The following is a 24335-nucleotide window of genomic DNA, read 5'->3' on the forward strand; positions in this document are numbered from 1 at the left end:
GGAAGGGCCGGAGAGAAATAGATTCATGCACCGTGGAATATTACGTTGGATGTAAAAGCACAAACAGTTGAAGCATGGGTGAGTGCGGAGGAACCATGGAGGTTGGGCGCCAGTCATCGTTTAACTTGGGACCGTCATCATCACAAAATATAAAGGTAGCAAAAGTCGATAGACTTAATAGAATTAGAGGGCCTGGCCCATGGGCTCGAGTTAGCACTTCAAAAAGGCTTAAGGAGAATTAACGCACAAACGATTTCGCATACTTAAGGAGGAGAGAACAAACCAACCATGGCGGCAAAGCATCCGATGGATCTAAATCCGGGGAGTTGATAGGGAGATTAGATGTTTTTCAGTTTGCCATGTATATAGAGAGACAAATAGACTAGCCGATGCATTAGCAGCTACTATTCCCACATTAGTTACATAGAGATAGTACCCGAGATGAAGATGCCACTGGCAAACAAGATGTAAGAATGTAACCAAGACATATGATTATTTCTAATAAAATAGGGGTAAGGGACCTCTCAAAAACCCTGCTTGCCTTTCAAAAAAAAAAAAAATGGAGTTCACATAAATGTATTGAACGAATACATTACCTGATTAATTACTATTATGAGTTGCTACTTAAATGAATTGTAGTATTTATGAAGGCTTGAGATATTCCATATGGTGTAGTACAATATATGATTGGCATGTGAAATAATAAGTTTTGAGATTTGGAATAGAGATGCTTGGATATTGTGCAATGAATAGTATTGGCACGTGATAATGTGGATTTTATTATAACGAGAAACGTTGAGCTGCAGTACAATTAAGTATACTGGCATGAGATAGAACAAGAATTATTATGAGACATGAATGTATGACACCTAAATAAATTACGTAATGAAAATCCTAGAACCTAGCTATCACAACTCATGTGATTTGGCCCTTGTGATGGGCGTATGTGATATGATTGGCCTTTCTGGCGTTTCAGTGAATTTGAATGGCCCTTCTGGCGTAAGTAATTTGATTGGCCCTTCTGGCATTTTAGTGAATCTGAATGACCCTTCTGGCGTAGCCGAATAGTGGCTTGATTATTCCGTTTGCCAAATTAGAACGAGACGCGCGATATTTTATGTAGAATAGTGGCAGTACTCACATAATGGCTTTCGTGTGAGGGTTACCTGGTATGCGATATCCCGCTTAGGGTAGCTATGCATGGAGTGGTTCATTATGTGAGGGGAGGCATATGGATGTACATGTTTGGCGTTGGATAGCGATTGTGGTAGCCAGGGAAACTAGGTAAGACATAGATACGACGTGATTTTAGGGACACGCAAAGAAAGCCTTAAATAATATAATTATGGTAATATGTTAGTTAATAATATATCTTTAGATATATGATTGTATATAGTTTTGCATAAAGGTGGGTCAAACTAATTACTTGTGCAGAGACAACCCACTCTGTAATTGAGCATGAAATACGGTAAGTATAGAATATGTTTGGCTGGTTTTTAGTTTACTTAGAACCTAAGGTGCCTCGGTGGAGGAACTAAATGTCTTTGTATTATGGTTGGGAAGCTAAGGGGCCTCAATGGAGGAACTACATGCCTTATTTATTATGCGTATGGTTTGTTGGGTGGTTAGTGGGAAGTTAAGGAGCCTCAATGAAGGAACTACCTGCCTTAATTATTGTACTTAAGAATATTGTATTATTCGTTGGATGTTAAGGCGCCTCGGTGGAGGAACTAACTGCCCTATTTATTGGGTATATATATGTATTAGTATGATTTGTATTTTAGGGCTACTCACACCAGCATTGTTTATAATGCTGACCCGATTTGCATATTTGCTTATCGGGTGTGTTCATTAAATGAACATAGTTGATAAATCTTGACAGGTTTAATGTTGAAGAAGGTTGGTTGCTGCTTGTGGTTTGCATTAGCGTCGCATTTAGGATATGTTTTGTTTTCCCTTAAGGTGTAATTGATTTTAGTTGAGACAAATGTTGTTTTGTATTTTCAGTTGTAATTATAATTAAAGAGTTGTTGAAAGGAGATTTGTAATTTAATCATATTTGTGAGTTCTTGGGAAATGTAGAGGACTTTTTTTTGTCTTAAATTTTTATTGGTTTTTAATTATCCACGTATTTAAACTGATTATGGATTTTTGGGAGTTGAGAGTGCATCACACCTCGAAAATCGAAGAGTCGAGAACAAATATTGTTTTTCCGAATTCTGTCGAAATTCGGGGTTTGACAACATGGTTGTTGTATTTTGTTTTCATAGTTACACATTATAACATAGTCCCTGAATTGTATTTACTATTTACATGATAATAAGTTTCCCCTAACAGTTTACATGATAAGATGCCCTAACAGTTTTGCTTACAGTTTACTATTTACATGATAATAAGTTTACATGACAAGATTCCCTGAACAGTTTTGCTTAGTTGTTTCAATGGGGACCAAAATAGGGGTGAACGGAATGAGATAACCTAACCTAATTTGGTGATCAAATGCTCCATTTTTTTACCGCCTTTAGCAAAATTTAGTTGGTGAACAGAACTTATCCTTTCGACATCTTGATTTCCCTCCATTTCAGGCAAAAACTCCATTGTGACCAGTGTTGAGATTGCCAAGGAAACCAAGCTCTTCTCCTTATCGATTGCATTTCTTTTTGGTCTTTTCTCGGTGAAATCCTACACTGCCTGAGAGTGTGAGTTCGGGAAAGACTATTTTTTGTTTAGCTGTCTACAGTTGGTAAAATTTTCCACTGAGCTACATTACGAGTTCACTCAAGACAATCAACACTTTTGGTTTCCTTTAATGGTAAAATCCTCCACTTCTAGAAAGTGAGAGTTCGTTAGGAAGATACCAAAATGGATTTATATGAGTTTGAACAGACGCTTAACAAAAACAAGGAGACCCCATCACAAGTGATCCCTCCCGAGCCCATTACTGCTGCTACCCCAACAGTTGATACAACTAGACGCTCTTATGTGGAAGCTGCAACTCAACATGTTCGATAGCCAATGGAATGTCAAGAGCTTCTCTCCCCAAAAAAAATGGGCGAGTATCCTGCTATCACCATTCCTGAACCAGCTTATGAAAAAGGTTTACAATTTTGTAAACATTGTTTGGTCGGCAGAATAGATTTACAGAAGGTGACTTTCGACAGAGTTCGGGTACTAGCGAGACAAATATGGAACCCAACAGGTGAATGGCTCATCACACCTATTAGTAAAGGATATATCTTCCTGAGATTTTCAAATTCAGGGGATCTCAACAAAGTCTGGTCAAAAGGCTCTTGGGAGTTCGATCAAATTCCCATGAGAATCAGTCAGTGGACTCCTAACTTCAATCCAGACAGCCAAAGATAATCACATGCTCTTGTATGGATTAGACTATAGCTACCTAGACTAGGGCAAGAATATTGGGAACCCGAGTCCCTTCGATCCATCACTCGAGGTGTCGGATATCCTATGAAAATTGATGAGAAAACCTTGAATAGAGAATATGGGTATTATGCAAAAATACTGATGGACGTGGATTTATCGGAACCTATTCCCGATCAAATTTATGTCAGGATAAAGAATGTCCAGTTCTGGCAAACTGTGGAGGTTGGGAATTTACCTAAGATGTGCGCTCATTGTAAAATAGTAGGGCATCTTGTCACTAAATGCAGGAAACTAAAATGAGACATGCAAAAGGACAAAGAGAACCCAGAGGAAAAGAGACGGTTGTGGACTTAACCTCAAATGAGGAACTGATTGGGCATAAGGCACGAAGGAATCGGGGCAGGAAACAAAATCAAGCTGAAACTAGTAAACAAGGAGAATGGAGGAGGAAACCTACATAATAGCCAAAGCTTACGAAAGTTCAAAATAGATTTGAGGGTCTGTAAGTGGAAGAGGTTCATAACATTGATGAACAAGGACAAGAAACAATACCAAATCAAGAAGAGGAAGCTATAATAGTGAAGGAAAAGGAGTCGCAAGGAGTCAATGGGGAAGTCTCAACTCTGGTTACTGAAATCATTAGAGACATTGAACCTCAGGGGGACAACTTAGATTTGCAAAGGGCTGAAAATATTATACCTCTATTCTCAGTAGAGCAAAATGCTACTATTCACTCCTCCGACAATAGTAGTAGTTCAAGCATAATGACTCTAGAAGTCTCCCCGGGAAAGACTAGCAGACTCAGAAGTGGACAAAATCCTTAACTTTATAGTGGCACATCAATCCACTAATGAGGAAGAGAGACCCCCAGACCCAGCTTTCTCAATACATTGCAGATGTGCAGACATGACAGAGGAAGAGGTGCTAGAGGAACAAGCCCAAAATGCAGAAAGTCCAATGCAAGCTAATCTTGAGGTACAAGGCCATAACACCAACAGTGGCTATAAACCACAGTGGAAGTTGCATCAAACAACTCCCCTATCCACCAGGTTCAAATCAAGGTCTAGGACTAGAAGAAGGGAGACTTAAAGGTGTTTAACCTTCCTATCCAATAAATCTCCAATATTCACAATGAGGTGCATCTTTTGGAATATTAGAGGTATCGAGAATGACAAATCACATAATCGTTTGTCGAAGCTGATCAATAAATGGGATCTTGACATTCTGGGAAGTGCGGAACTGAAGATTAATCCTCAAGATTTTTCTATGTCTTTTCTTCAATCACAAGGCATGAGTACATCCTTTCATCATAACTTAGGTCATGGTCAGCCTAATCTATGGCTCTTTTGGAAAGCAAATATCACTCTTCCTAACCTCCTGCACTGCTCACAGCAACAACTCACAGTGGAAGTAGAGGGTGTTCATATTACAATAATTCATTCCCATTATATTTATATACAAAGGAGGCAGCTATGGAGGGAACTACAACACATCAGCACTTCTAATCTACCATGGCTCCTAATGGGGGATTTCAATGCTTATTTGAGCTACACTAAAAAATAGGGGGGTAACAGACCATCAGCAGTGGCCATGAATGACTTTCGAGAATGTGTTAGTAACACCCAAATGATAGAAGTCCCTTGCAATGGATTTCATCACACATGGTGGAATAAACAAGTGGGGAGATTTAAAATTGTGGTAAACTGGATAGAATATTTTGTAATGTACTATGGAGCTCCAAATACCCAGGATGGAATTACAAAATCTGCAACATAATATACTCTCATCACTCTCCATTAATGGGGAGAAGCATCGACATTTCGAAGCCCAAGAATATTCCCTTCAAATTCTTTAACATGTGGTGCTCTCACCCTTCCTTTAGAGAATTGGTCGAACAGAGTTGGGCAGCTCCTATTCTGGGGCACTCGATTTTTGTCCTGGCGCAAAAGTTGAAGAGACTGAAAGGGACGCTGAAGATCTGGAACAAAGAAGTCTATGGCAATATCAAAGTTAAGGTGGAAGAAGAATCAAAAATTCTAGAATAGATGCAGGAACATTTTGATCAAGGAAACATTTCTGAGGATTTCACAAATCAAATGTTGGACCAAGAAAATAAAGTGGAGGGTTTGCTGGAACAAGAACAGAAATTTTGGAGGCAAAAATCAAGATCAAAATGGGATAATGACAATGACAGAAGTACCAAATTCTTCCATGCCCAAGCCTATCTCAACAAAAGTAAATCATTGATTACCAAAATGAGGAATGATGAAGAGCTTCTTATGGACTCTCAAAAAGATATTGGCGACTTCCTGGTCAAACATTACTCAAAAAAATTTTAAAAAGTTGAGCATGACATCGACTGGGATCTTATTCACACAATGCCCCAGCTTATCTCTGAAATAGACAATATAACTCTCTCAGCACTACCAACAGCACAAGAAGTCAAATCAGCAGTCTTCCATCTTAATGTAGATAGCTCTCCAGGGCCAGATGGCTTCACTGGGTTCTTCTTCCATCACTGCTGGTGATAGGGTTATATACTAAAAGCATTATTTTTGTATTAACTCTAATTCTTTATATTTTGAATGAGAATCATATGGGGAAATGTTATGCATATTATATATGTTATTAGTTATATGCATGTGTCTAATACTTTATGTTGTAGATGATATGGTGTGTGGTGACACACAGAAGATCATATCATCAGTACCTTATAAAGTATAAGTAAACATTCACAACCTAAATGGATTTGGGCAAACCATTGGTATGGTTGTAATATAATCTAGTATTAGTCTATCTTGACTACAAGATTACACTAGTACACTTTGTGTGTATTGAATAGGACCAAGTGAGGTTGTTTCTCTTTATACTGACTATATAAGAGAACAAACGCCTCTGTTATTATGAATGCTTGTCCTCTTAATCCGGATATAATATCGGGCACTTACGTGCATTGTACATTGCTTTAAATCATCAATGAGTGAGATTCATTTGTGAATTAACAAACTCGATGGATTGGGTAATGACATTGTATGTAAGGTGTGTTGTTGATTATAGAAGGAATCTGTGTCCCGCAAGAAGTCAGGCTAATGATGTCCCCTTGAGGAGCTCATAAGGATTGTCATGTAAACCCTGCAGGTGGATTTGATCCGACATGACAATGAGGTTGAGTGGTACTACTCAAGGACATAAGAAGTTGATTAATCTAGTTGTCAGTAACTTGACTTAATCAACGGGCATTCAATATCTTAAACACGGGGAGATCAACGAGCATATAATATGGAGCCTATAAACGTAACACGTAATTTGGGATTAGGGCGGTAGTGCAACAATGGCCTTTAGTGGAATAAGTCATTTGTTGACTGACTTGGGCCATGTGTTCTGGGCGAACATAGGAAGTCCAAGCCCGTTAGGAGGCCCAACCCTAATTTCTCCTCATGGTCCCTATTGTAGCCTATAAATAGAAACCTCTTTCTCTGGCCATTTTTTTTTCAAGGTTTTGCTCAAGAAAAGTAGATCTAAAAATCGGTTCCAAACTTTGTGAGTGAGAGAGGCCAAGAGAGAAAGAAAAGATTGGAAGATCGTTGCCCACACAACGTCCACTCTGTGCATAGGAATATAACAGAAGATCAAGAGGTTGCTGATTCTGAATTCTCAGAGTTATCACAGCTGATCTACAGGTATGTTTTCCAATCAAAATCGTGAACCCCATTAATTCCGTTGCACATGGTTTCCACGGTTTGTAGAAATTTACATTCTGAAATAACGGTTCCTACAGCTGGGACATAGTGGAACATGATCTAGTAAGGGCTATAAGCTATTTTTTCATGAAATCTAGATTGCCTTTTGGATTTAATTCTAACTTTAATAGTTTTAATTCCAAAAGAAAAGAATGCAAATCATGTGAATAAATATCGACCTATATGCCTTTCTAACTTCATTTACAAGGTGGTCACTAAGATTCTAGACACAATATTAAGTTCGCTGGTAGAAAGGATTATCAGCAAGGAGCAATATGGATTCATACCAAACAAGAACTCACAACAAGCCATTGGTTTAGCCTCGGAACTAATCAATGAACTTCACACTCCCAGACACGGGGGTAGCATTGCCATAAAGATTGACATCTCGCAAGCCTTTGACACTCTGGACTGGGAATTCTTATGGGCAGTACTCCATTAGTTGGGATTCTGCGAGAGATGGATCCAATGGCTTAAAGGAGCACTTGAAATCAATTTATTGTCTATCATGCTCAATGGAGGTCCCCAGGGTCACTTTACAGCAGAAAGAGGTCTTAAACAGGGCAATCCCCTCTTTCCCATGTTATTTGCTCTGGCAGAGGATTGTTTAAATAGGGCAATCCCCTCTTTCTTCATGAAAGGAAGCTACTACACATGGTGGTAAATGCGAAATATTGTAGCCCTTCACATTTAATGTTTACCGATGATGTTTTCCTATTCAGTAATGCTAACATGAAATGTATCAAGCAACTGGTTAAGGTTCTTAACAGGTATCAGGATTCCTCAAGGCAGCTCATCAACAAAGAGAAATACAAGCTCTTTCTCAGTCCTATGACCAATAGAAGAAAAGCTCTTATTTAAGAGTCTTTGAACATCAATGAAGGTACTCTAGCAGAAAAATACCTTGGGGTACCACTCATCATGGGGAAAGTAACTAAAGCGGTTTTAACTCCTCTGGTAAATAAGATCAGAAAAAGAGCTTCAGGGTGGGTTGGCAAGTTGTTATCATTTCAAGGAAGGGTGGTGCTGCCACGACATGTTCTTAATAGTATTCCTGTTCATTACATGGCCATTTACAAATGGCCAAGCTCAGTGATAAAGGAATGTGAATCCATTATCCGAAACTTTATATGGAGTGGCAATCTAGCGGAAAGGAAGGCAATCACGGTCTCTTGGGGGAAGTCATGTAAACCAATAGAGGAAGGAGGCTTAGGGATCATAAGACTCAAAGATATTAACCTCTCAATGCTTATGAAGCAAGCTTGGTGTTTGCTCACAGAAAAAGGAGATTGGTCACGTTTCATGAGGGGTAAATATTTAAATAGAGCTTGTGGATGGTCTAACTACAAAACCTCTACTGTGTGGACATGAATCAAATGGGCTCTTACCGAAATGTCCCCCCTACATGGTTAGGTGGTTAGGAATGGAGAATCTATTAATCTTTGGAGGGAGAATTGGTTGATGCAGAAACCAATATGCGAGTATTTTCAAGAGGAAAGAAAGGAGATCATTAAATTTGAATCTAGACTCTATGAATATATACAAGATGATATATGGCAATTCTCGAATAAAATGATGCAAGTGCTACAACAGTTGGGAATTGATATATCCACAATACCACAACCGGATAGCTCTCAAGAAGATTCAAAAGTCTGGATAGCTTCCACTATAGGAGAATTTACAGTGTCAGCGGCACATGAAGCAATCAGGAAAAATTTTGCAAAGCCAGCATGGTGTCCTTTCATCTGGAGCAGTAAAGTCATTCCCAAGACACAAGGAATTGCATGGAAGCTTGCACATGGGGCAGCTCAAACTGATGACCAGCTATAGAAAAGAAAGATACATCTCGCCTCAAGATGTTGCATTTGCCGAAAACAAGATGAAACTCTGGCTCATGCCTTATTTCTTTGCTCTTTCGCAAAGAGAGTTTGGAAATATGTAAGGGAAATATTCAACATACATAATGAGCTGGAAACCTTTAATGATGTGCAACAGCAGGGTAAGCACTTCAGTTCACTGATACTGGACATGTGGAAAGCACGCACCACACCGATGACCATGGTAAGCCTTTGGAAGAACAGGAACAAGGTGCTATATGACAGTAAAGAGTCAAGCTACACACAAGTGACCTTTTTTATCAGGAGAGCAACAATAAGAGCCTATCACAAGTCATCAGGCCACATGGAAAACTCAGTACACGATCTCAAGGTACTTAAATGCTTTAATCTTCAGCACAAACTTCGCAAATCCCCCAAAATCTTTGAATATTTTTGGCTTTTACCTCCTCCGGGAATTCTAAAGATCAACATAGATGGATGCTTGAGGGGTAATCCAGGAAGGTCAGGACGGGGTTTGGTCTTCAGAAATTATAAGGGGGATTTTTTGGGAGCAGCAGCTGGTGGCATGGGCATTTCTACCAACTTTCTGGCCGAAATAATGGCAGTTGTGCAAGCCATAAAAAAAGCATTGGAAATGGGTTGGAGATATATTTGGGTGGAATGTGACTCCTTGGTGGTTAAAGCTTTCCAGAATAATACATTACATTGGAGATTCAAACCTATGTGGCAAACGATGAAGGCTGAAACAGCATGGATCAATGTCACTCCAATATGGAGAGAGACTAACTTAGGAGCAGACCGTTGTGCAAGACATGGGGCTGCTCTTCTTCAAGGAGAAAGTAAATGGTGGGATTCCAGACCTCCTTTCATGAAAAAATTAGAGAACCACTATACTACTTACTTCAGATTTGTCAACTAGATTCTCATGCACTAGGAAAGGCATACATTTGTTGTTATCTTTCTATTAGTTGTTACTTTTAAGTACCATGTAACTCTTATTCTTTTATTATTAATCAATTACCACTTAGCAAAAAAAGTTTCCCCTAACTTTTAATCATTTGCAACACTTCTTAGTTATTCTTGGTTAAAAGGTGACTTTACCCTCTTACCATGTGTGTCAATTACAAAGTTGTATCTTATGTCAGATTTCAATTTAGTTCAAGGTTGTACACTATTGGTTTATAGGACCCTAAGACGATGAGCCAATGAGGTTGTACACACTCCTTATATGTGTGGTTTTTGTTCTAAAATTGGATTCCCTTTGTCAATTTACATATATTGGAATTCAAGAAATTTCAGAGTTGTTAGACCATAATAAACTCATGTTTGTTCATTTGCCTTGCAATTATTGCCCAAACCAATTTGTGTAAGTATTGGTTTTAAGGGTGCCATGTAATCCGCTATGTTTACGTATAATTTGAACTTCAAAAATACCTTTTTTTGTTATAAAATTTAGAATAGGTTTGATTTGTTTTGTAGTTTGTCTATTTGTTGATTGTGAAGGTTACTGATGCCACAGGTCATATGTAGCTCAAGCTCTTTACTATGATGGTAGAAACACCCATAGGTTTAAGTCTAACACAATGTTGTTTTTCAAGGGAGAAGATGATCATTGTTCTCATTGGGATACAATGTTATGTAACGATTGGTTTTTGCATGCTGCCTTTAACTGTTGGATCAAATTCTTTCGCAAAGTACTGTGAAAAATGTAGAATAAAAATGAAAGTGATTTCCACTGATGAACTCTCTTTTTTAAGGTTTAGTATGTCTAACCAAATTGCCCACAACCATTGGAAAAGGGTCAAGTGGGACTTGGACACTTGGTACGTATGTAAAGTGTCTTATCTTCTATTAGTTGCAGCTTTTAAATGACTGAAACTGAATGGTTCAAATTATCCATGTTCCTTTTTTTTTCCTTAAAAAGATGTTCCTGGTCACACATTGTTGATGACTTTTAACATATAGAATCTATTGTGTAGGCCTACCAACACAAGAGAAATGGGGAGATTAGGGGATGCGCAACTATCGTGACATACGATACATATCTTCATAAGTACAAGAAGTTTAATGAGAAAGGGAATTATTCCATTACCTGATCAATAGAGCTCCAGTAATTAGACAATGCAGTACAGTAGCACCTATTTATGGAATTTCATGAGAGAGAGAGAGAATCATGCAATTGGGGAACGTGGCAACAGAGACTTTAGGAAATGCTTTGATAGAAGTGGTCTAACGTAAGGATGGCTATTTAGAAGCGTAATTGGATTGCATGAACTCTTACGTAAAATATGTCTCAGTTTTTCTATGAACAAAATAACAATATTCCTTTGTTATTTTTTGCTCAGTAAAGTGACTTTGCATGAAGAGATAAAACTCCCCAATGGACTTTTTGTTGTTAGGATGGTCTCCCTGGTGATGTGGTCTTAGTAGCTAACTGCCATCAGTTGACCTTTGATTCATCTCCTTATATACCAAACGAGGAGCATGAGAAATGAAAGTGGTTTTGACATCAACAGTTGTTGTTTGCCTATTAGATTAGTGGACTTGGGTTTTTCAAGAGATGCCCAAAATAAAAATTGATCAATTTCTATATACTTATTCCACCTTAAAGGAATCAGTACAAATGAAAAAGAGCAAATTGTCGGTATAACTGGAAAAAAAAAATCATGTAGCAAATCTGGCCGTATGCAAAATATAGTAAAATTGTTGGAAAATCACTATCAAATAATGAGCTTTACAACAAAAAAGTATTGACGGGCCCAAATAATTTTAAAGCCCAATACATATGAATAAGATGCTTAAGCAAGTCAAAATTAATGGGATTTTTCATCAATCAATGTAGCAAGTCCGTCTTAAGTAAACCATCTTTTATTTCCTTTTATAATGAAGTTTTTTCGAGCAGGTACGTATATGGATAAAATGTTCCCAATAAAATGTTATAGTTCTATATTCGTTTCTTAACAGTTAAAATATGTGTTTGCAATGTAATAACAGTGCACTACCATGTATATATTTGAGCAGGTGATTCCATGTGAGGGTGTATTTATTTGTTCTCATTTTCATCCGTGCAAGGAACAGTGTAACTTCTTGGTTCAATTTTTTTTTTTTTTTTTTTTTTTTTTTCCTGGCAAGTTTTCGTTTTTGGCTTTGTAGCTTATGTATGATTTATTTAATAGTAGTGATGTTTTATTGATTTAGGTATTGTTTGATTTTAGGAATGTAAAGCATAAGATTTTTTTTCTTCTCTTCTTCTTCTTCTTCTTTCTGAAGTTGGTAGATAATTGCATTGTTTTGTATTGTGTTGTTACTTTGTTAGCTTTGAAACTTGGTCATTTTGTTGTTTTTGAAGGCTTAAAGTGATACCATATATTATGCAATGTACTTAATCATAAGATCATCCACTATTAATGTAGCAAGCCCGGCAATGACCGGGCCAATTACCTAGTTTTATTTTTATTTTATTTTTTCCAAATAAGCATCCCTACCGTACCTGTTATATTGCAAAAAGTTAAACCTTACAAATCCTCCCTAAAAGTTAGGTCATTAAAAGGAGGTACACAAAGACACAACAATAACTACAGGCTTCAACCTTAACGTACTTAAGATAGTACACTGACCATGCTACATTCGAAGCTAATAAAGTAGAGATAGTAGTCTTACTTTCTAGTCATGATTTCCTTAACAACCTTAGGATGATTCTGTGCTTTCTCGTAGCTGCAGAAGAATCCTTCGCAAGCGCAACACACATAAGTATTAAGTCCCAAGGTATACCCATTTCATCATCCCAAAACTCTTTGGTGTAGTCCTCAAGACGTCTCATCTTTTTGTTTTTTGATAGCGACTTTACCTTCTTCATCATTGCAAGTGTAGGCTCTTTTTCTCTTGATGCACACTCTTGAATTCTTTTGCTTCTTTTTGGCTTCACAGTAGTCCATTGATTTTGATCCTCAGAAGACGCTACATGCCTTGATGAGCTCTTAGGAGAAACAAGTGTTGGGCCTACTTTATCTCTAAAGAACTCAATTTTATTCTCTGAGAGATCATCCTCTATGTCCTCATCATATCCAGCAACTAACCCTTCATACATATTTCATTCTCTACTATTCGGCAGTTGGCTTACCGGTAAAACTCTATGTCGATGACTCTCATCTGTACTTGCCACTCCTGCAATTGTGTGCATGTTAGCATGTGACTCATCCTCTAAATAGGCTTCACTAGAGTTCAAAAGCAGTGGCTCATTCTCATGTTGCTCAACTTGTACCTCAACATGTTCCCTATTCACATAGGGAACAATGTCAGTAATCGGTGTCTCATTTGTTACTGGATTGGGCACTCCAATATTTGCAATGCCACTAGTTTCATCCCTTTCCCCTTGTCGAGGAGTCCATCTCCTTGTACTTCTAATGCCACATTTTGTCGTAGAATCCCCAAACTTATTGCACTTCATACATGAGAGAGGCTTCCATGTATATTCCACCCCAACCACCACATCTTTCCCTTTCACTTTGAGACGAACTGTAGGTTTATATTTATGATTCACAGGGATCTCTACACAAACTCTTGCAAATGAAAGTCATTTTCTTTTTGCAATAGCATCATCCATGAACATAGGTCCTCCGACGAAACTGGCAACATATGATAGACCATCTAATATCCACAGTTCTTTCGGAAGATCATTTAGTTTCACCCACACTGGAGGTGTTGTGAGCTTATTTCTCTGTGCTTCAATATTCACACTCCATGGTTTTAGCACAAAAATCCTTCCTGCAATAAAGACTGACCCAGCTTCCAGTACCATTTGCCGATCCTCATTACTAGTAAAGCTTATGTAAAAAAGCTCTTTGTTTGTTGTTATCTCAAAGCTAGCCTTTAGCTTCCATGTTTTGGTCATGAAATCTTTAACAAAAGGGAAAGACAATCACTTATCAAGGAAGTAGCCTACGAGATAATCATCCCATTGCTGGATTCCTTGGTATACCAAGTCATATGGGACCAAAGCAACACCATCAGAGAGAATAGGTGTAAAGCTTTTGAGAGTTGTAAGAGTTGTTGCCGCACTAGATCCTTGGAAAAGAGAACTCCAAGAAGTGTGAGTGGCAGTACCCGAGCTACTAGCCATATTACTTGATGAACTCGCCATAGAAACGAGAAATCGAAGAAAATTTCTTGACTTTTTAACCTATTCATGTCCTAAACAGGGAAAGAACAGCGGATCAGAAACAAAGAGATAAGATAGCTTACCGATCAAAAATTGCCAAACAAAGTAATTCGTGGGAGCACTAGATCGAGAAACAGGCTAGCTTATGTTACTCTCGGTCGCCCTCTAATGGTCCCCATTGTTGGTCCCATCTTTGCTGTTAACCTTAGTTTGGTCCCCAGTTTTATTAGTACTACTAGAATCATGAAAAAAGTTTTAGATAAGTTCAAATCTTGGAATAGCAAGTTTCTTTCCATGGCTGGACGCAGTACTTTAGTTAAGTGTTACTTTTGCTATTCCTATCTATACTATGCAAACTATTTTTTTTTTAACAAATCTTTTTGTTATCAATTAGATATGTTAAATTCTAATTTCTGGTGGGGTTTAAATGAGAAAGGGAATCACAAAATGCACCTGTTAAATTTGAATGTTTGTTGTGCCAAAAAAAAGTGTGGGGTGGGGGAATAGGCTTTAAACACACTTTTTCTCAAAATAAAGCTCTTCTAGCAAAGCTTTGTTGGAAGCTTATTACTGAGACTGACACTATATGGGTAAAAATTATAAAAGCTAAATATTTTTAAAATGTACATTTTCTTAAAGCTAAATCTTCAAAATCAGCTTCATCTTCATGATGGAAAAATATCATTAGTATTAGAAATGAGATTTCTTTTATACCTTGCTAGATCATTACTAATGATTGTGGGATAGACATTTGGGAGGATAATTGGATTCCCTCCATTCCTTGTAAAAGGCCATTTAGTCCTCGACCATTGATGCATCAAAACATCAGGTATGTCTCTGATCTCACTCATGGAATATTGATAAGTTAAAATCCATGTTTACTGAGAATATTCAAGATGAGATTTTAAAAAGTAAGATTCACTTGGCCTACTAACATGGATAAAAAAATATGGTATGTTTATAGTCAAGTCAATCAGCTTACAACTGGTTTTATAATCAACTGCCTAAATGTGTTGTGCCTTCTCTTTGAGTTTTGTAAAAAATGCTTGGAATTTAATCTGGCAGTTGCCATAGAATCAAATTGTTTGTTTGGAAAGTCATGAAGGGTATTCTGCCAACTAAAAAAGTTTAGTTTGATAGGCACAATTGTGATTCAGATGTTTGCCCTAGGTGTTTATCTTAACCTAGGGGTGTCTCTTTTTGCCCAATTTCCAATTTTGCTGAAATCCAACCCAAAATTGGTCTGGCTCTGGGTGTAGTTTTCATAGTCCAATATCCGATTTTCTGATTTCCGAAAATTCCAAAAAAAAAATTGGATTGGATTCGATATAACTTTAAAAACCAATCCGATCCGATCCGATATCCAATCCAAAAGTTCCAATATTATTGCCGATTTATTCCGAAAATATGTACTTATAAACTAATAAATCTCCACTGTCCACTTGATTAGATCTCGACCGTTTATTCATTTTCTAGTTTTTGTACTTCCAAAAACAAAACAAACAACATAACCTAGCCGCTACTTAACTCCCTCTCTGACATGTATTAGGCTTTTGTTAGTTCCTTACATGTAAAGTCTTGTTTTTTTTAAGTTCCAAAGTGTTTTACGGTATATTTTGAAATTTAGTGATATCAAATTTTCTTTTCCAAAAATAATTGAAAGTAAAGAGATATGTGAAAAACTGAAAATTTACCAAGTATTCCAAAATTTCCGAAATTGAAAATATATTTTGAATTTGAAAAAAAAAAATTGGATCGGATTTGGCTAGTATATTAGATTCTGAAAAAATTCGAAAAAATTTCCGAATGAGTTTAATCCAATCCGAAGTCACCCCTATCGAACCTGAAACAATTGAACATGCTCTCTTTAGTTGTTCATGCCTTGAAAGAATCTGGTTTGCATCTCCTCTTGCTCTTAACTTCAGTAATTGGCCTAGGAACTTCAACATTAATGATGTTTTTAATAGAATTATAACATTACGATTCTTGCTACTATAGCTTACACTATAATACTATATGGATAGATAGAAATAATTTTGTCTTTGTTTCCACTTATAAGAAACTAAATACTAACCATATCCTTAATCAAGCCTGTGGATCTATCTTATCTGTTAAGCCTCCTATTATTCTAAAATCTCTTGGAATGGTGAAATTCTCCTTGCAGGAAGCAAGCACGTCGCAGCAGATTCAGCCGAGGATTTAGAGTTGCATGCAGGCTCTAAGGCTTGGATTGCAACAGGCCTCTCAGTTTAATATTAGCAAGGTTGTTGTTTGCTCCGACAACAAGACTATCATCAATGCGTTTAATGGAATGTCGTCAAATGTCTCTTGGAGTCTATCGAGTCTTTTGCTGGAAACTATGGCTCTTAAGCAATCTTTCAGTTTTTGTAAATGTGTCTTCTGTCCTAGACGGCTGATTCACCATGCCCACCTTTTGGCTGATACAACAAAGCCTAATATTCAGTTAGTTTGTAATGGGCAAGTGCCTATGTCTTTTTTTTTGCTTGGTAAGTAGAAATTATATTAAAAAAAAGAACGATTACAAAATTGTGTGGTTTGGACACATAGTCCAACCATGATCGAGCTAGGTACATTGAAACGACTTTTACATGATTTCATATCTCACTTCACAACTAATATCTAAAAAAAATCTAGAAAGGAGCTTCCCAATGTAGTAGCCAAGGTGGTCTTCCCTCATAAATTTGGGATTAATTCAACTGGAGGGTTACTCCAGTTTTGGCGATGACGTCTGCAGAAAAGTTGCCCTCTCTGAAAATCGAAGTGAAAAAAATAGCCTGAATTTTGGTACAGCTATTCCTCCATCTCGGCTGCAAGTCCCATGGTAAGCTCTCTTGTTAAGTCCAGTTTTCATCGTGTCCAGACTGAATTGTATCAACTTTTTGCTATATGCTAATGGAAGTGATGTGATTCAAAAATAACTTTGCAAATTGCAAGTGCACGAATATAGTTTCGAAGTATCCGGATCAAGTGCGTGTATTTCGACATGTTGGCACTACAAAGCCGAGATATATCGAATTGCCTTGTATTAAGTGCCTGAGTGCAGTGCCAAGTGAGAAAAATGTATGATGGAACGTACCGATAATTTTCATCTGTTCCATACTTCCATGTATGTTGTTTTCCGATTAGAGTATAAAGGATCTAATTTGGTATTCAACCAACCCTCATGCTAATTGTAGGAAGTAAACAAAGGGTTAATACTACCATACCAAACACACAAAGGATGTACTTAACAACAACTCCATTTATCTCATCCGCTCCAATTTGAATAATATATGAAAGCCTACTATATATAATCCATCCTCCCATTCTATCTCACTCACAAGTCACAACAATCAGCTCCTCTTGCTACTCTTCATTAGCTGTGTTTCTTTCTCCACAAAGCCAAATGGCCAAACGTTTTTCAGTCACCTCTACAACACTCAAGGTTGCAGTCTACCTCTTCCTGTTGTCTATCAGCCTTAAATGTGTCAACTCATCCCGTATTCTTGACGAAGCCACTGACATTGAACCGAATGCTCCTGTCATTGCTCCTCTCGCACCCAATCTGGTGACTACACCTGTAGGAGCAGTAACACCAGCAGCTGGTCCTGCTGCTGTGGGAGCTGCCGGTAGTGCCCCAGTGGCAAATGCTGATCACGTAAGTGCTCCATTAACATTCTTTATGCATGACATAGTTGGTGGATCAACTCCCTCAACTAGGATGGTGACTGGGATTGCAGCCAACTCTGGCGTAAACGGTCAACTCCCATTCTCTAAGCCCAACGGTGGAGTTTTCCCAGTCAGTGGTGGAGTACCCCTTCTTAACGGCAATAATGGTATTATCAACAACAACAACATTCCATTCATCACAGGACTTGGAAACAACGCCAATCGGAACACCTTAATTCAAAACAGTGGGAACAACAACGTTGTCAATGGCGGGAACAATCTTCCATTCGTTACAGGGGGACAACTTCCAGCAGGGGCTACCCTTCAGAAGCTTATGTTTGGGTCCATCACTGTGATTGACGACGAATTGACAGAAGGCCATGAGTTAGGTTCATCTGTAGTGGGGAAGGTGCAAGGGCTTTATCTAGCAAGTTCACAAGATGGTAGTAGCCAGACAATGGTACTTACCGCGTTGCTCCATGGTACCGATGGTGATCATGCTGATCATGAGTTTGACACAATCAGTTTCTTTGGCATACATAGAACCGCAGCACCTGTTTCTCACATTGCCATTGTGGGAGGAACTGGAAAGTATGAGAATTCCAAAGGCTACGCTACAATAGAGACACTTCATCAAGATGATCAACATACAACTGATGGTGTAGAGACAGTCCTTCAAATCAGTGTCTACCTCACTCCCTAGAGTGTTTCCAGCTTATTGTGATTTCGTTTATGTTGTTGGATTTCGTTTATCAAAAGGCTGCTGTTGTAATGTATTTGCTTTATGTATCTGGAAGTTTCTTTTATTGAATGAAGGAGAACTCTTTTGTGAATATACTTCAGTGTTCAGTATAGTTTTTCATTTTGAAGTTCAAAACTACAATTCCAAATCCACCCTTAAGAATGACCAGAAAGTATAACATGCACAAAATGATTAGACATTTACTTGCTGGCTAAAGCACAATGTAATCATGTTATTTGTTTTTTATCTAAGGGCCAACTTAATATAGAATGGCAAATAATAAGAAGAGATCATTCTCTCTAAATTTAGTACGCATTTCATATCGGCCGTTGGATGACATGATCATACGGTTTGGTGTGGTTTGTCAGTTGTGGCCATGCAACAACCTCGATCTCGAAAAAAAAATTCTTCATCCAACGGCTATTTGCCTTGATCTCTCCAAAATTTAGAGAGAATGATCTCTCCTTATCGGATCTCATATAGAATTCTTGTTATCTGTTTCCTAAGTATCCTTTTTCTTTTCCAGGCATTGGATCTGTGCAATGCCATTTCTTGTTAGCACTTTGAAAAATGGCTCGAAACGATCCAATTTGGGAAACTGATTTTGCTTCTAGAGATGAATCTCAAATTAATTAGTTAACAACTTTTTAACAGTGTGTGTAACAGGATTAACAGGGGAGACGATCAACATCTTTTTACCAAAGAGAAACTTCGATCTTAAATCTACAAGCTAGCTAGTAAATAACCTTACTGGAATAAATTTCAATTCTCTTAGACCTTTTTATTTTTATTTTTTTGATAATTCTTCGACCTATTACAATGGCCTATATATCTATAGGCTAAATTCTTCAGTATTACAGTATAGTCCATCCAGCTAAGAGGCATATAAAATACTGGGGGAGAAAATAAACGAAAGTTGCATAAACAAAGGCACATTCAAATTTCTGAAGCAAATTCTATTCTGAAGTAACTTACTCAAAAGAAACTAATAAAAAAAAACTTGAGAGAGAATAATACAAAAAATTGCCAAAACAACTTTTAGTCGGAAGAATGACCACTCTTTCTTCCCACTCCTAAAGGTGGCATAACCAACCATCAAGCATGTAAAATGGTGCATTGAAGTAATTTAGTCCATCCAAATCCAAAGGCATGATTTGCTGTAGTGAACGTACAGTACTTTTTCAATAAACCTGTTAGAGTTTTTCTGTGGTTGAACGTACAGTACTTTTTCTCACGACACCAAGCACCATTGAGACCATTTGAATTGCTCAGGATTTATTTTCGTTTTCTGCTTTGTATTGAGATAGAAATCTTGCCAATTAATGAATAGGCATTTCACAAAGAGGAATTATTCAATTATTATCTGCTTTTTGTGTCTGTTTCATAAACTTATCAAGTGCCTCCTTTTTTTTTCAAAAAATTTGTCGTAGTGACAGAAGTTATAATTTCATCAAGAGTCAAAGTTGAACTTTTGATACAACATTGGGAAGCCTAATATGTTCTAGTTTTCCCTTAAGATGGAGTAGCTTTTCAGCTATGCACTCTCAGTTTCACATTCCAATTAAATATGTACCATATATCATATATCATATATCGTGTTCCAATTATATATCATATAACTTGAATTGATTCATTTGGAAGTAAAAGGCTTGAAATCCATAAATACATTAAAAAGACTGAACACGAAGAGTTTTTCATCACATAAATCTCCAACATGGTTGAAATCCAAAATCACATTCTAATAACACCATTAAGCAAGGTAGACTGTAAACTCCAGCAGAGTTTCCACGCCATCAGTATCATGCTGGTTAGTAGAAGGAATAGTCTTCACGGTTGCAAATCCCTTGGCATTGACATACTTACCTGTACCTCCCATAATGCCTATCTGAGATTCTGAGACTGCCGTGAGATGTACCCCAAAGAAGCTGATGCTGTCAACATAGCTGCCACTCTCAAACATTGCTGTAAAAGCCATGGTCTGGCTACTACCATCCTCAGAGCTTACAACGTAGAAACCCTGTGCTTTACCAACAAGACCAGATCCAAGCTCGTGTCCTTCAGTCAGCTCATCATCGATCACAGTCATTGTTCCAAACATAAGCTTCTGCACAGTGGTTCCTCCTGGAAGTTGGGCCCCATTAACTGAGGGAAGTCCAAATCCACCATTCATGAAGTTGTTGCCATTGTTCTGAACTAATGTGTTTGTACTGCCACCAAGTCCAGTAAGGAAAGGTAGATTGTTGTTGTTGATGATTCCATTGTTACCATTATTAAGGGGAATACCATTGTTCACTGGGAGGACAGCTCCATTGGGTCTTGAGAAGGGAAGCTGACCATTGACCGCTGGGTTGGTAACTATTCCTGTTACAGCTTTGGCTGAGGGGTTCGATCCTCCAAGAATATCATGCATGAAGAATGATAGTGTGTGGTGAGGATCTGCAGTAGCCACGGTACCAGTAGTAGCTGCAGCTGGGGTGGCACTTGGTTGGGTTACAGAAGGCGTTGCAACTGGAGCTACAACAGTCGCAGGATTGCTGACTGGGGTGGCAATGGGTTGGGCGACAGCAGGTGTTGCAACCGGAGCTATACCAGTCATAGGTTTGCTGACTGGGGTGACCCCAGGGACAACATTTGGTTGAATCACAGTAGGTGCAGTAACAGGAATCACAACATCTTCAACAGGATCAGATACCACAGAGGCTACGGATGGTGCTGTTGGTACTTCATCAAGGATTCGAGCTGAGGTTGCACATGAGATAGTGAGGGCTAGCAGAAGCAAACAGATTAAGGTCTTAAGTGTAGATGAAATGGGTTTGTGTGCTGCCATTTGAAGAGAGTTGTGAGGAGAACTTGAACTGAATATGGTGATTCGAGAAGTTTTTCTTCTGGTCTAAATGGGGGTAAGGATTTTGTGCTATAAATAGATGTGAAGAATTTTGTGCTATAAATATTGTGTTAGGAGTTGGTAATATAACTGTGGAGTAGAAGTTTGGATTTTGGAATGGATGGAGTTGGTGTATGTCATTTGGTTCCATCTGTAGTGTGTTTGGTTCGAAAAAGGAAAACTAAACATTTCTGTTTTCAGAGGATTACTTTCAAATTGAGGATTCGTAGATGACAACAGCATGTTCTTTCTCCAAAACACTGAAACAGGTAGACAAATAATGGGTTGGTTAGCTACAGTCAATGCCCAACATTAGTATGCAATAGTACACCAATTCCGATGAAACCTTATAATAACTAACCTTGTTTAAAGGCTATGTAGCAGGTACACCATGCACGCCTGCAAGGAGCGTGGATCATAGTGCACAGTTGGTAAATTCAGTGTGAAAAGAGAATAAGATATATGTACCAATTTCCTACACGTTATTTAGGACGAAAAATGTCGAGCATATAACTATACATTTCAATAGATCAACGTACTTTATTAGGGGGCCCGTCTGTTGAAGACAATAATATGTATCTTGCCATCTTAAAGCTAGAGTACATGTATTTACAATCTCCCACAGATCCCTCATTTCCTCAAGTATTACGCGACAAAATCCGCCGCATCACAACAGTCACCTAAAATAAAATAAAAAATCTCATGGATATAGAACTGACAATATGGTTCTATGTGAGAATCTGGGACGGTTACATGTTTTCCTTGGTTATGCAGGTGACTGATACAAGGTGTTGATAAGGCTGAGTAAGCATTTTTCTTCCACACACTTCCTTCCTTTCCTGCACCACAGTGGACTGCACTAGCAAATCATTTCTATGCAATCTTCCCCACCTCTTGTGACTAACTACATTTGGGCTCTACTAGAGGTCTACAAGATAGTACATACAGATGATGATCACAACATCGCTTTTCAGATTAAATGGGTGCCAAGTTCATGCATTGCCAAGCAAACTGACAATTCATCTCACAGTTTTAAGTAGACGATTGAACAACTGATCAACCAAACGGAGAAGATACAAAAGTGACTTGATGGTAGGTTCAACTTTCAAAGCCAAACCATTTATTTCTAATCAATCAAAAGTTGTCGTCTGGCCCAGGTACCGAATCTAGCAACACACTGATTAAATTCTTGGCATATCTTGACTTTTACCAGAGATTGTCATCATCACTATTTTTGGTCCATAATATCTAGAAGGACCAGTCAGCCAGAACTCTTCTGTCAGTTCTGTGCTATTTCACTTCTAAAACAAATAAATATGAAGTCATTGTATCATAATATTGCAAACCAGTACAAAACACCATCATACAAAATCCATTGCCACTATACAACTGATGAACCCGTGGTGACTAACTCCGTAAGAAGTTCACTAACAACTCTACCTTCACCACAAGCAGCTCCAGTCAAAGCTTCCCAGCCCTCTGAATGGAAGCTCATGTTCCTCTTCCCCATCTCCTCAAAGACAAAGCACGCTTCACTCAATTTCCCTTTCTCACAAAGTCCCTTTATCAAACAGCAAAAGGTACCTGGCCGAGGGCAATGTCTGCTCGTTAACATTGCATTAAAAACTTTCAATCCTCTCTCAAACTCTCCAACCGCGCATAACCCATCAACCACCATCCTGTATGTTGCCGAATTCGGTTCACAGCCTTCAACTTGCATTTCCACCAAAACTTTATACGCATCGGACACTCTTCCTTCCTTACACAAATAATTTATCAAAATATTGTACGTGACAACATCCGGTTTAAACCTCCTTTTCTTCATCTCAACAAACAAACCTCTAGCCTCCTCAATTTCCCCTCTTTTCCCAAGATCACTCATCAAAACCCCATAATTCACAAGCCGTGGTTTACACCCTCGATACTCCATATCAAACATTATCTTCTTCGCTTCACTAAACTTTCCTAAAAAACAAAGACCCTCCATTATCAGAGCATAAGTAACAGCATTCGGAAACTTCCCTTTCCGCGACATGTCCTTAAGCAATTCCATCCCCTTATCAACCTCCCCTTTTCTACATAAATACCCAATCAAACTATTATAAGTCACAACGGTCGGTTGTACTTTTCTCTCAAGCATTTCTTCAAACAAACTACAAGCTTCATCCCATTCTCCCTTCTCAACATACCCTTTTATCATTATATTAAACGAAACCATATTCAGCCTAAACCTCATCTTCGCAGCCCTCTCAAACACATCTTTCGCATCCTCAAAACAATTATTCTCAACTAAAGTATTAAGCAAAAAATTAAAAGACTGTAATGTACGCGTGCAATTAAAATTCCCCATTCTATTAAACAAATCAATAGCCTTATCACACAAATGAGCTTTCCCATAATGTCGAATTAAACCAATAAATAAATTCTCCCCACATTTAATATCATTATCTTTAATATAATTTAAAATATTTTCTATACTTTCAAAGTCGCGAAAACGAGCTAGTTTATAAACTAAAGCAGCGTAAGATGGGTAGTCATGGGTGTATCCTATCTTTTGGTATTCATTAAAAAGGCGTAAAGCGTCGTGTGGGGATTCTGTTTCTTTGAGTTCTGAGATGAATGGAATTGGGGTTTTGAGAGTTGGAAGTGGTTTTTTTCGAGGTTTTGAAGATTTGGGTTTTGAGGAAGGGTGTGTTTTGAATGAGTGGAATTGTTTTTGAGTTTGTTTGATTGGGTTTTTTGAGGATAGAGCTTTTTTCGCTGTTGATATGATCATGGGGAAGAATTTTTTTGAAATGAAAAAAGTTGGCGGACTGTGAATGTATTTATAGTGGTAGAATATTCCGAAATGCCTAGGAATTTCGTGACATATCGAGAAATCTGCCAGCTTTTCAGTAAAACGGCACTGAAATCTTACGAATTT

The 24335-nt window shown here is 38.0% G+C and overlaps 3 protein-coding genes across 3 annotated transcripts; 1 reads left to right on the top strand and 2 right to left on the bottom strand.

Moving 5' to 3' along the window:
- Nucleotides 1–16786: 16786 nt before the first annotated feature.
- LOC147488454 (dirigent protein 24-like) lies at nucleotides 16787–18621 on the top strand. Its single transcript, XM_086571537.1, has one exon. The coding sequence runs from the start codon at nucleotides 17524–17526 to the stop codon at nucleotides 18487–18489; it is 966 nt and encodes a 321-aa protein (XP_086427663.1). The 5' UTR covers nucleotides 16787–17523; the 3' UTR covers nucleotides 18490–18621.
- Nucleotides 18622–20121: 1500 nt separating this feature from the next.
- Nucleotides 20122–21913, bottom strand: LOC147488455 (dirigent protein 25-like). Its single transcript, XM_086570543.1, has 2 exons — nucleotides 21774–21913; nucleotides 20122–21672 (listed from the first exon to the last, which is right to left on the bottom strand). The coding sequence occupies exon 2, from the start codon at nucleotides 21353–21355 to the stop codon at nucleotides 20279–20281; it is 1077 nt and encodes a 358-aa protein (XP_086426669.1). The 5' UTR covers nucleotides 21356–21672; nucleotides 21774–21913; the 3' UTR covers nucleotides 20122–20278.
- LOC147488456 (Tetratricopeptide repeat (TPR)-like superfamily protein) lies at nucleotides 21914–24215 on the bottom strand. The gene has a single exon (XM_086570541.1). The coding sequence runs from the start codon at nucleotides 24186–24188 to the stop codon at nucleotides 22794–22796; it is 1395 nt and encodes a 464-aa protein (XP_086426667.1). The 5' UTR covers nucleotides 24189–24215; the 3' UTR covers nucleotides 21914–22793.
- Nucleotides 24216–24335: the final 120 nt, after the last annotated feature.

The sequence above is a fragment of the Coptis chinensis genome, chromosome 7, assembly GCF_015680905.1.
Source record: "Coptis chinensis isolate HL-2020 chromosome 7, ASM1568090v1, whole genome shotgun sequence".
Lineage (NCBI taxonomy): Eukaryota > Viridiplantae > Streptophyta > Magnoliopsida > Ranunculales > Ranunculaceae > Coptis > Coptis chinensis.